The 12,873-nt window shown below is 34.3% G+C and overlaps 1 gene segment (V, D, J or C); it reads left to right on the forward strand.

The window, feature by feature from the left end:
* Positions 1–202: 202 nt before the first annotated feature.
* Positions 203–785, forward strand: LOC130415991 (T cell receptor alpha variable 18-like). The segment is given in 2 exon segments: positions 203–304; positions 472–785. Coding segments are annotated over 2 exon segments (360 nt in total).
* Positions 786–12,873: the final 12,088 nt, after the last annotated feature.

The raw sequence follows: 12,873 nt of genomic DNA on the forward strand, positions 1-12,873 counted from the left end.
ATACACAATATACACAATATACACAGTATACAGCACTAATAAACACTTCTGATTCATCGAGAGAACACTTCAGTGACCACACCCACCTACACAACAATCTGCAACATATCACTTACTTCAGTAATGTACTACAAAACACCAGAATTTGACAATCTGCAGTAAAACCACATTCAGTTTGTCCGGTAAAAAAGCTTAATAATTCAAATATTGATCAGCAATACAAACTCCTGTACAAGAAGAACTTGTCTGGCTGTTAAAATGGACACACAGATGACTCTTCTCCTGATTTTTACTGCAGTCTCAGGTAAATATTTCATTGTTACAAAGTATGCAAGAATAAAAACTACAACCAAATATAATGTAATATAACTGATATGATATATTTAAAAGAGTGAATAATGTTTTATTTAAAACAAATGTGATTAAAGATAAAACCAGTATGTGAAATAAATATAATTAATTTTATTTCAGGTGGATTTGCTGATGGAATTGGACCAGAAGGAGACGCAAATATAATCAGAAATGATGGAGATTCTGTGACATTGACCTGCACATATGAGACAGACAGCAATAATGTTATGCTTTACTGGTACAGACAGTTTCCTAACACAGAACCTCAGTTTATACTGCTCAAAGGTGCTCGATCAGCAGAAAGTGCTCAGCTTATACAAGACAATCGGTTTAAATCTGAAACATCTCAATCATCCACTAAACTGATAACAGACCGTGTGACTCTGTCAGATTCAGCTCTATATTACTGTGCTCTGAGAGTTGGAGCCCAGTGATACAAAAAGCCTGAAAGTCTTTACAAAAACTCAATGTGCTTTAAACTGTGTTTAATCAAACCACATCAAAGCTCTATTACTTTTCATAACCACAGCTGTGGAAATAAGGGGATGTGGCCACACCTGTGACATGAAGCGGTTTTAAGGAGTGAAATTTACTTGAAAAGACAAGGAAATTTCTTTCACTCAGAAAATTTTAGTAAATATTTCACAAAGGCCAAACACTTCACTAATCTTCACTTCATTTTTCCTAAGTATTACTTAAATGTTTTTAGAAGTATTAATACTGATGTGTTAAGTAAAATGTATCTGAACATCAAAAACATTCCCAGGCAGTTCACAAAAATACTTTTATTCAACGTGTGAATTCAAATATTTAACAACATGAAACAAAGGTTAACAAATAAACCAATTCAGACCCATATAAAATCATCTTCATGTTTCCTCTGGTATCAGTTAAAATGAGTCCAATACCTGTGGAGCAGATGTCATGGATGTTAATGTCACGTTCTAAAAGTGAGTATAAATAAAGAAAATTTATGTTTGTATTGTATTAATAATCTATAAACTCATGTTTATCTTTCATTTTACAGGCACTAAATCCATAGACACCATCACTTCCAACGAAACTGAATTTGCTATTGAGGGCGACATTTTTACACTGATTGGTAATTACAATAATAATCTTTACTGTATCTCAGTGGTCAGAACATGGCACTAGCAATGCCAAGGTCATGGGGTTCGATCCCAGGGGATTGCAAATAGTCAAAAACAAAAGTAAAATGCAACTTAAGTATCCGAAATATGAAGATTCATCACCACGGTTTCTCATACTGGATACATATGACACAGTTATTGAAGCTATTCCTCCAGTTTCTGGAATCTCCATCAAACACAGAAAAACAGAGATCAGTGTTGATCTGAAGATCTCTTCTGTTAAAGTCACAGACTCTGCTCTGTATTACTGCGGACCAAAGTGACACAAAACACAAAAACACCGAAAAAGAATCATATGATATCTGCTCCAATCGTATTCACCATAGAAATATAAAGTCAAAAATAAAATCACATGTATGTTCACAATACTGAATAAGGAGTTTTAAGCAGTTATAATTTCTGTTCACTGTTTTTATTTGATTACTCAAATACACAAACATCATAATGAAATCTTAACTAAAACTATAAATTATAATTTGTTCTAAATGTGTGTTAGTTTCTCTTAAAAGAATCAAGTCTGTTTTTCAGTTCCTTTTACGTTATGTGATGGTAGGAGGGGTTTGTATGTTTGTAATAAACACAATGCACTGTTCTGTGTTTTACCTTTTCTGTTTTTCCTGTTTGCCCCTGTAAAGCTGCTTTGGAACAATGCACATTTTGAAAAGCGCTATATAAATAAACTTGAATTAAATTGAATATATGTGAGATTTGTGATCTTGTTCAGTTTGACAGAGACTGTAGCAGAGATTCACTGAGAACACAATGACACTTTATTCAGTTATTCTGCTTTCTGTCTTTGTGTGTAAGTCGTCTATCTTAATATTATACACAAAATATTGGAGTTTTAACTTTAGTTCATCTACTTAATCCTAAATAATGTTTTGGACTTTGTATCATAGGAATCCATAATGAACAACATTAAAACCATTAATGTATTTGCTAACTTTTAATTGTTATATTTTAAAGAGAAGATAGTTATTATATTGGATAATAAAATAACTGTTGATCTATTTCTCCAGATGTCAGTTTTGGAAATGAAATCACATCAGACAGATCTGAAGAGGTTGTTGTGGAAGGTTCAAGTGTTCAGTTCTCCTGCAGTTATTCCTCTGCTTATTATCTTCAGTGGTACCGTCAGTATCCCAGAAGAGCTCCTGAATTTCTTGTGGTCATTTCTGAAGGAGTGAAAGTGAACAGGACATCTGAAATAGATCCCAGATTCACTACTAAACTCAGAAAAGAAAAACATACATACAAAAATACATCACCTGCATGTAAAGATTACAATAGCTGTATATAACCAGAAGAGAGTGCTGCTCACCCTTTAATTTATTTTTAAATTAATTAATTTAAAGTTAAACTTTGCATTCAAATGCACTTTGCTTGTCTAAGCAGATTTAAAAATGTGAGCTACTATTGATCTGAAAGAGGAGGAGCTCAAATCTCATCTATGATGTCATCATGTGAAATCCATTCACAGTCGCTTACAGAAATCATTCAAGCTGTCTTACTAAATAAACACAATGTTTCTCCATTCTGTAATTCTGCTCTTTGCCTTTACATATAAGTATTTTATTCTTTCCTTCAATACTTGTAAATATGTTGCCAGAATTTGGAGATCATGTGATCCATAAACTGTTATAGTCTATATACTTTATGGTTTTCAAGTAACGTATAATCACTGACCACATTTATGATTGATTCTAAACACAAACTCTTCACAGATTTAAATCAGATCTACTTTTGCAGGTGTCACACATGGAACTGAAATGAAAATAAACAAAACTGAGGAGTTTGCTGTTGAGGGTTCAAGTGTTTTATTATCCTGCAGTTATTCATCTGCAGACACTTTATTCTGGTACCGTCAGTATCCAAGACCAGCTCCTCAGTTCCTCTTAAACATCATAGATGGTCAGAAAGAAGACAAGAGATCTGATGTAGATCAAAGATTCACTGCTAAACTTACTAAAGGAAATGATAAACATGTTCATCTGGAGATCTCCTCTGCTGCTCTATCAGACTCTGCTCTTTATTTCTGTGCCCTGGAGCCCACAGTGACACAAAACACAACTACAGTTCACATAAACCTGACACACGTGTAAAAGGGAAAAATGATTTACCTTCTACAGGCTGATCAGGATAGACAGGACAGAATGGATGACAGGCTGATGAATTATTGTAGAATATCATAACTCAAATATCTAAAATAACATTATATAGTAAAATAAGAAATTGTGTTTTTTTAAGAAGCCACAACAAACGTTGTAAAATAATAATGGACATGTACTACACTGAGTATAAGATACATTTTAAACCTTGACTTTCTGATTTTTCTGATTAATAAAATCATTTGAAACACATATTAAAAATGCCCACAAGAGAGTGAATGTGAAATATAAATGAGAATCATGATGTGGTCTGAAGAGGAGGAGCTTCATACAGTAGATTTATTGATCTGCTCATTTCACACTGAGATGAAACTATTCTGTGTCCTCTTTTGAATTCAGTGCTGCATGTGTAATGGATGTTTATACACTTATTCTCTTCTGTGCTTCAGCATGTATGTATATTAAATGCTTTTATCAAAAGCGACTTACAGTGCATTTATATATTTTATCAGTGTGTGTGTTCTGTAAAAGATTCTGTATTGTAATAGTACCTCTTGTGTTTCAGATGCTGTTTCTGGATCAGACATCACAGCAGATAAAGAAGATATTTCTGCTAAAGAGGATTCACATGTCACATTGTCTTGCAGTTATTCCTCTGCAGATTATCTTCAATGGTACCGTCAGTATCCCAGAAGAGCTCCTGAATTTCTTGTGTTCATTACTGAAGGAGTGAAAGTGAACAGGACATCTGAAATAGATCCCAGATTCACTACTAAACTCAGAGAAGAAAAAGAAAAACAACATGTGTATCTGGAGATCTCCTCTGTTTCTCTATCAGACTCTGCTCTGTATTACTGTGCCATGAGGCCCACAGTGACACAAAACACAACAACACTGAACAAAAATACATCACCTGTATATAAAGATTGCAATAGCTGTATATAACCAGAAGAGGGCGCTGCTCACCCTTAAAGTGTTTCTAAAGCAGGTTCTGAGTTATCAACGAAATATCAAGAGCTGCAAGACTTATATTATTTAAAATAAGACAAAGCAAGCATTACAATTTTACAACTAAACTCAACAACAGACATTGTGGGTGTGTAACACAATCCATTGAATACAAGGAAGATACATTTAATAAAAACATAATTCCAACTGAATTTAAACAAAGACTGATAAAAAACTAAACTGATCAGACAGTGTAAATACAGAAACTTAAACAGAAAACTGGTGTGAACTTCATCAGTAACTGAGGTAACAAAACATGAATTAAAATCATTAACTACAGCTGATGACAGAGCAGAGAAAGAGAGAAAAAACACAATAGGAATAAAACTCAACACAGAAACACATTATAAGAAAACATACATGACAGAGTGAGAATGGTCTTATAATATTGTTGTGGATAGTTTGAGATTGTAAAAAGGTTGAGATCTACTGATAAAAACAAGACTACAGCTCTAATAAAATGTTTGACATCAGTGTCATATTAAATCTTCAGGGTAAAATAATTCCAGCAACATCAAACACTATAATTTATTGTTGTACTTGGCTTTAATTTCTTTTTTAAAATAACTTTTCATTCAAATGCACTTTGCTTGTCTAAGCAGATTTTAAAATGTGAGCTACTATTGATCTGAAAGAGGAGGAGCTCAAATCTCATCTATGATGTCATCTTGTGAAATCCATTCACAGTCGGTTACAGAAATCATTCAAGCTGTCTTACTGAATAAACATGTTTCTCCATTCTGTAATTCTGCTCTTTGCCTTTACATGTAAGTATTTTATTCTGTTTTTCAATACTTGTAAACATGATGCCAGAATTTGGAGATCATGTGACCCGTAAACTGTTATAGTCTATATACTTTATGTTTTTTAAATAATATATAATCACTGACCACATTTATGATTGATTCTAAACACAAACTCTTCACAGATTTATATCAGATCTACTTTTGCAGGTGTCACACATGGAACTGAAATGAAAATAAACAAAACTGAGGAGTTTGCTGTTGAGGGTTCAAGTGTTTCATTATCCTGCAGTTATTCATCTGCATTCACTTTATTCTGGTACCGTCAGTATCCAAGATCAGCTCCTCAGTTCCTCTTAAACATCATAGATGGTCAGAAAGAAGACAAGACATCTGATGTAGATCCAAGATTCACCGCTAAACTTACTAAAGGAAATGATAAACATGTTCATCTGGAGATCTCCTCTGCTGCTCTATCAGACTCTGCTCTTTATTTCTGTGCCCTGGAGCCCACAGTGACACAAAACACAACTACAGTTCACATAAACCTGACACACGTGTGAAAGGGAAAAATGATTTACCTTCTACAGGCTGATCAGGATAGACAGGACAGAATGGATGACAGGCTGATGAATTATTGTAAAATATCATAACTCAAATATCTAAAATGACATTTTATATTCAAATAAGAAATTATGTTTCTTTAAGAAGCCCCAACAAACGTTGTAGAATAATAATGGACATGCATTACACTGAGTATAAGATACATTTGAAACCTTGACTTTTAAAAAATTTCTGATGAATAAAATCATTTGTTACACTCATTAATAATACCCAGAAGAGAGTGAATGTGAAATATAAATGAGAATCATGATGTGGTCTGAAGAGGAGGAGCTTCATACAGTAGATTTATTGATCTGCTCATTTCACACTGAGATGAAACTATTCTGTGTCCTCTCTTGAATTCAGTGCTGCATGTGTAATGGATGTTTATACACTTATTATCTTCTGTGCTTTAGCATGTATGTATGTATTTTTACACGTAAACGCTTTTATCAAACGCGACTTACAGTGAATTTATATATTTTATTAGAATGTGTGTTTTCATAGGGAAAGATTCTGTATTGTAATTGTACCTCTTATTTTTCAGATGCTGTTTCTGGATCAGACATCACAGCAGATGAGGAAAACATTTCTGCTGAGGAGGATTCACATGTCACATTATCTTGCAGTTATTCCTCTGCAGATTATCTGTACTGGTACCGTCAGTATCCCGGATCAGCTCCTGAATTTCTTGTACTTATTCTTGATCGCACAACTAATGACAAAACGTCTGAAGTAGATCCAAGAATGTCTGTGAAACTCACTAAACAGGAGCAGAAACATGTTCATCTGGAGATCTCCTCTGTTTCTCTATCAGACTCTGCTCTGTATTACTGTGCCATGAGGCCCACAGTGACAGAAAACCATTCACACCCCGACAAAAACCCCAGAGAGAGAGAGAGAGAGAGAGAGACACAGAGAGAGATTCAGAAAGATACAGAGAGAGAGATACATGATATTAATCTTTTAAATAGACAGATCAATACAGTTTATTATTATTGTTGTTATATACAGCACAACGTTACTGAAAGGAAGACTAAGATAGGCTTTAAAGCGTGATATACATTAAAGTTAATAAATAACACATGTAACCGTGTACAAGCACATTATCGCCACATAGTTGCTGTGTTATCAAACTGATCATGAATCAAACCTTTCACATGATCTCACAAAAATATACTCAAGCTGTGAGGTTGATACATACTGTATATGTAAGACATCCAAACAGAAGTCAGACACAGACAACAGCAAATAATCTAATAAACATATTATTAATAAAGGAAGTGTGAAGAGGTTCAAGAAGATTAACATGATAAACTCTAAATATTGTCATGATGAACAATAACAGACACAATTTTATTACAAATCTAGCTCTATTGTTTTGTCTTACATCATGTTTTACTTTTACTTGTTTTACTTTTTGAAATCTCAGTGTGATGATGTGGAACAGAATTAAAGAGGAATATGATTATGTTAAGATCCACTATAGAAGTAAATAGATGGTAAACCTGCTGTATTCAGAGGGTGGAGTCATAAGATGTCAGTCTGACACTTTCAGTGACTCGGTCACAGACTAAAGTAGATGCTGGAAATGTGTCTGAATTTATGTAGATAATAAATAATGTTTTTAATGTCTTCACCAGGAAACATGCCCACACACTGGATTAAACAAACTCTCATTCTTTTCATATATTTCATGGGTACGTAGAATTTTTTTCTGTTTAAAACATCAACAAGATTATTTCAATCAATGTCTTTTAATTGTTTTTACTAATTTAGTTTATCATGAAACTCTACAGGAATCAAATCACAGGACAGTGTTGAGCAGAATACAAGAGTTCAAACTGCTTCTGAAGGAGAAACTGTATTAATAAACTGTACATATGAATCTTCTGGATCTCCGACTCTCTTCTGGTACCAGCAAACAGTAAATGGATTCCCTGAATATATACTGAACAGAGTCGGTTCCTTTGGTGGTGAAAATGAAAAGTTTAAAGCAAGATTTAAGGGAGAACTCAGCACATCTTCAAGATCAGTTCCTCTTATTATTCATGATGTAGATGTGAGTGACTCTGCTGTGTATTACTGCGCTCTGAGGCCCACAGTCACTAAAACACATACAACACTCATACAAAAACACATATAATAACATCATGTGTCATCTTTTAAACCCCTATTACACTGTTTGACTCTTCTTTAACCGTCAGTTACATGTACATAGATGAATATGTGTAAATGTTTGTAATTGAATTACTCATCTTATTTGTCTGTTATAAAACTATAAAACTAATAAACTCTAGACACACTAACATCTGTTAACAGTATAAAACCAGCAGAGGGCAACAGACAGATGAGTATTAACTGAACAGGCTTGTTGAGAGTTCACTTTTTGTAAATATAAAAAATAGTTTTGCGAGCTGCACAATGCTTTAAAGCGACCATTCCCGTGATGCCAATTTTCAATCTTTAGTTAGTGTGTTATGCTGCTGTTCATCACAGTCCTACAGCTGGTAATAAGAATTCAGCTAAACACATTCTTAGATAACCAGCGGTCAAATAACAGCTTCCATGACTTTAACATCGGCTGTGAAAGCTGTTCTATGTAATACACTGAAATGGTGTGTGTGTGTGTGTGCATGCACGCGCATGCATACCCCTAAAACACTTTTTTGAGATGTCCTTTGAGGTCCTACTTGTAAACGTCTCCTGGTCTATACGCTTGTTTTTTTATCCAATTTATATCATCTCATATTAATTCATCTCTCAGAAGTGAAGTCTGCTCTCCGTCCATATCTGCCAATACAAAGACTCATCTCTTAGTCCAACAGCTCAGTTGTAAGAGCATTGCATTAAGGACGCAAGGGTGTGGGTTTGATCCCAGGGGATTGCTAATACCTATGTAAAATGTATAGGATAAAGTAATGTAAGTTGCTTTGGATAAAAGCGTCTGCCAAATGTCTAAATATAAATGTTTCAGTATACAGGTATTTCTCCTGCTTGAAAAACAATCGCGTACACACAAGCACAGTTAAAAACAAATCTCTGTCTATACGAAAATGCAAAATCAATAGCATGCCAAATCAATAGGTGGTGACATAATCCTGAATAAAGTTTATGACTGCCTCCTAAGAAATGGTTTTTTTTTGGACAACGTTCTCAGAGCGTCCCTGCTGATGTCAAATACATTCCCAGAATGTTCCGATATGGTCATGATGTGGAGATTTTTAAAGGATGTGGGGACATTGATTTAAAGTTCAACATTTTTTTAATTAACTGCAGGTGCAAAAGTGATATTCAATGCCATGAACATTGTCAAATAAACATTTTTAACATTGAGGGATCAATGATTTCTTGCTGTCAGAGTGAATGCCTTCTTAAGGTGTGTTTAATCAAGGCTGAAGCCAAGGCCGGTTCTAAGCAATGAGAATTATAAAATTACACAAAAATGCTGTATTTTCTGTTGGCTGTAAGCAACGTCAGTCTTCACTCACAGAGCATCTTTAGTTTGTAAGAGAGAAGCATGATACAGGTGGAAGAAAAATACTGTATAAGGAATTTTAGGCACACTGAGCATGATCATGAGCTCTTTTTAAAACATCATGAAACTTCATGAAACATTATTTTTACTTTTTCTACAACATATGTATTAACAACATAATATTAACAATATTAACTTTCTTTTTTGTTGTGATGTTTCAGTTAAAAAAAGCGGATTGGCACTATTTTAACCTGTTTTCTCCAGTTAATTTTCTGTAAATAAATGCAAATAAATTATGAAATTTGAGAGAAATGTTGTTAGCAGTTCACAGAAACAAAACAAAATCGATAATTTTACTAAAACATTTTTATTTTTAAATGGTCTCTTAATTTCTTTCTGCACCTATGTGCTGTTATAGTATATGCCCACCCAGGATATCTGCAAGCCCACCCTTCTGCACCTGCCAGGATCCGGGCCAGCAGGATCAAAAATGCCATTCTGTAGAACCAAAAAATGTATACAGATTTGAAACAACTCAAATGTTATAAAATGACGACTGAATTTTACCTTTACCTTAAACCAAGATGAACACTGGCCATGTAGATAAAAATAAAACAATGTAAATTGTTCATGCTCCACAATAAGTGCTTCAACATTTTCACCACAAGGAGGCATCATTATACGGATGCTTATATACGTCTGTGGGATCTCAGAATCTGAAAACACAAAGAGAGAAAACATTAAAGTGTATCAGTGAAGTGTAAGTGAAGATGTCAAAGCTAGTGATTATTACTCTTATCTTCACAGCACATTATTCAGGTAAGAATATTGTTTTTATTATTGACTCTATATCTGTTTTACATCTTTAATATAGCCTATGCAAATGATTCATGTTTTTTCAGAATGTGAAGGAAAGGACAGTGTTGAACAGACTCAAGGAGGAATTCCTTCAAATGAAGGACATGAAGTTACAGTACAGTGCACCAACAAAGAGTGAATGAATTCCTAAAACACACACTGAACTGGTTTGACACAGATAAAGAGGATTTTCATGTGTCTTAACACTCTTGGTACTGACACTAACACAGAATCTGATCTTTTCTTTAAGATAAGAGTCAACATTGAAAGCATTTTACAAAACCTTTAAATAGATGCTTTGGCTTTTTTAATTTAAATTTATCTGTTTGCACTGGTTAAAAATTTAGAACCTTCTAATTCTGAAAAGTCACATTCTGATGCAATATTCTTGTTTATTTGTTTGTTTTAGGTGTGATGACTGCAGATCAGATCGGTCCAAATAAAGAATCAATAATCATAAAGAATGAACAGGAGACTGTGACCTTCAGCTGTTCATATGACACAAGCAGCAGTTATGTTAGTCTTTACTGGTACAGACAATATCCAAACAGAGAACTTCAGTATTTAATCTGGAAAGAAGCTCGATCATGGACTGATACTGGTACTCCTTCTGATCCTCGGATTCAGTCGACTACATCATACACGTCCACAGAACTCATTATTAACACTGTAACTCTGTCAGATTCAGCTCTATATTACTGTGCTCTGAGAGTTGGAACCCAGTGATAAAAAAATCCTGAGAGTCTTTACAAAAACTCAAACACACAATTTTACGTTGAACAACAGATATCAAATTGTGGCAAACTGCAGAAAAAAACACAAAGGTTTGTGGAATAAACACCATCTTGTAGCAAGTTAGAAATTTGCTTCATGATGGGCTAATGGAAAAAGAAAACTACATACTTCCCAAAATAATATCTTCATTAAAACTCAAAAGTAGCCTACAACAGAAAATAACCAAGAGGAATCAAAAACTACACAATATTATACAAAAAACATTGTTTTGCTCTGAAAATGTTGTATAAATCCACTGTTAAACTCTTGTGTGTAGACATGTTAAGACTGACAGTAAGAATTGCTTTGATAAACTAACAGTACTGACATGAGAGGAAAACATTGATCTCTTAAAGCCACTGTTGTTTATGAACATATTGTTGATAAAATGTTTGATACAATTGTGATCATATATTTCAAGAACATTAAGTCTTGAATGTTATACTTATTGAAAACAAAGGTTTTTGATACACATTCAGAAATACTAGATCACTGCGGATATCGAATGAAAACCATGTGCATATCTTACACTATGTAGATGTTATATCTCATTATTTTTGATGTGTAAAACATGATGTACTGTTGTGTAGCCAGTTTCACGTGTTGAAATTTAAAGTCTTATCATGGAATGTGAATTTTAAATTTACTTGCGTATGAATCACATTGGATTAGTGTCTGTGTATATTTTTAGACTCAATTTGTTGTGATTCTGCCTCATCATGTCGTGTCTCTCTTGGAACCATGGCAAGATTCGTTGTTACATGTTGAGAGAGACATTTTAGATCTTATGGATCGCCATACTCTCTCTCCGGTCGCTTCTCTGTCTCCGCCCTCTCATTTCCTCATTAACTTCCCTTGAGTGTTTGAATTGTCATTATCATTTGTTAGCCTCTCCGTTAAATAGTCCTCATGTTCCATTGTCCTGTGCTCAGTCATTGTTTGTTATCAAGCTGAGTGTGTTTGAATCGCGTATTTACCTGTGTTTATACATCTGTGCATGTTTCTCTGTGGAGGATATTTCCCATGTCAAAGTAAGTCTAGTTTAGTGTTTGTTTATTGTAGTCCTGACATGTGTTGTATTTAGTCTTTGTTAGTTTAGTGTAATCAGTGTGTAATCATCTATGTTCCTGTGTTTCCCGTTTATCGTGTCTTGTTTTCCCCATTGTGAGTTTTTGTTTTGTTCGTTGATTTATTATTAAAGTCTTTTTAACAAAAAGGTTTTATTATTCAATAAGCACAAAACAAAAACCTAGGAGGGGGTAAAACAAGACACGATAACAATAAAAAGAACAGGCAAACGGGAACTGGACTAGCTAATACTGGACTTACAAAGACTAAATACAACACTTGACAAAACTACAATAAACTAAGACTAGACTGACTCCGTTAGGGGGAGATATGTTCCACAGAGACACGGATGTGTAACCCCAGATAATGACCGAACACAGGACAATGAAACATGAGGACTATTTAATAGGGGCAAAATCAACAGGTAGCTTGTATACAGCTGTAGGGGATTAACAAATTAATAATTAGTGACGAGACGAAAGGGCGTGAACAGAGACGTGACCTGGAGAGAGAGTGTGGAAGGCCTATAGCTCCAAAAGCCTCTTTCTACGTGAAACAAGGGGTCCTGCTATGATTCTGCCCCAAGACCAAGAAAGACATGACATGATGAGACAGAATCACAGCAGAAACAGAAAAGGATAATTACATCAAACTCGGAAACAATAGCAAAAACTGAAGAAGAGTCAGAAATGAAATAAAAACCTGACAGAAATATTGAAGCATAATTTATT

This window comes from Triplophysa dalaica, chromosome 3 (assembly GCF_015846415.1).
Source record: "Triplophysa dalaica isolate WHDGS20190420 chromosome 3, ASM1584641v1, whole genome shotgun sequence".
Lineage (NCBI taxonomy): Eukaryota > Metazoa > Chordata > Actinopteri > Cypriniformes > Nemacheilidae > Triplophysa > Triplophysa dalaica.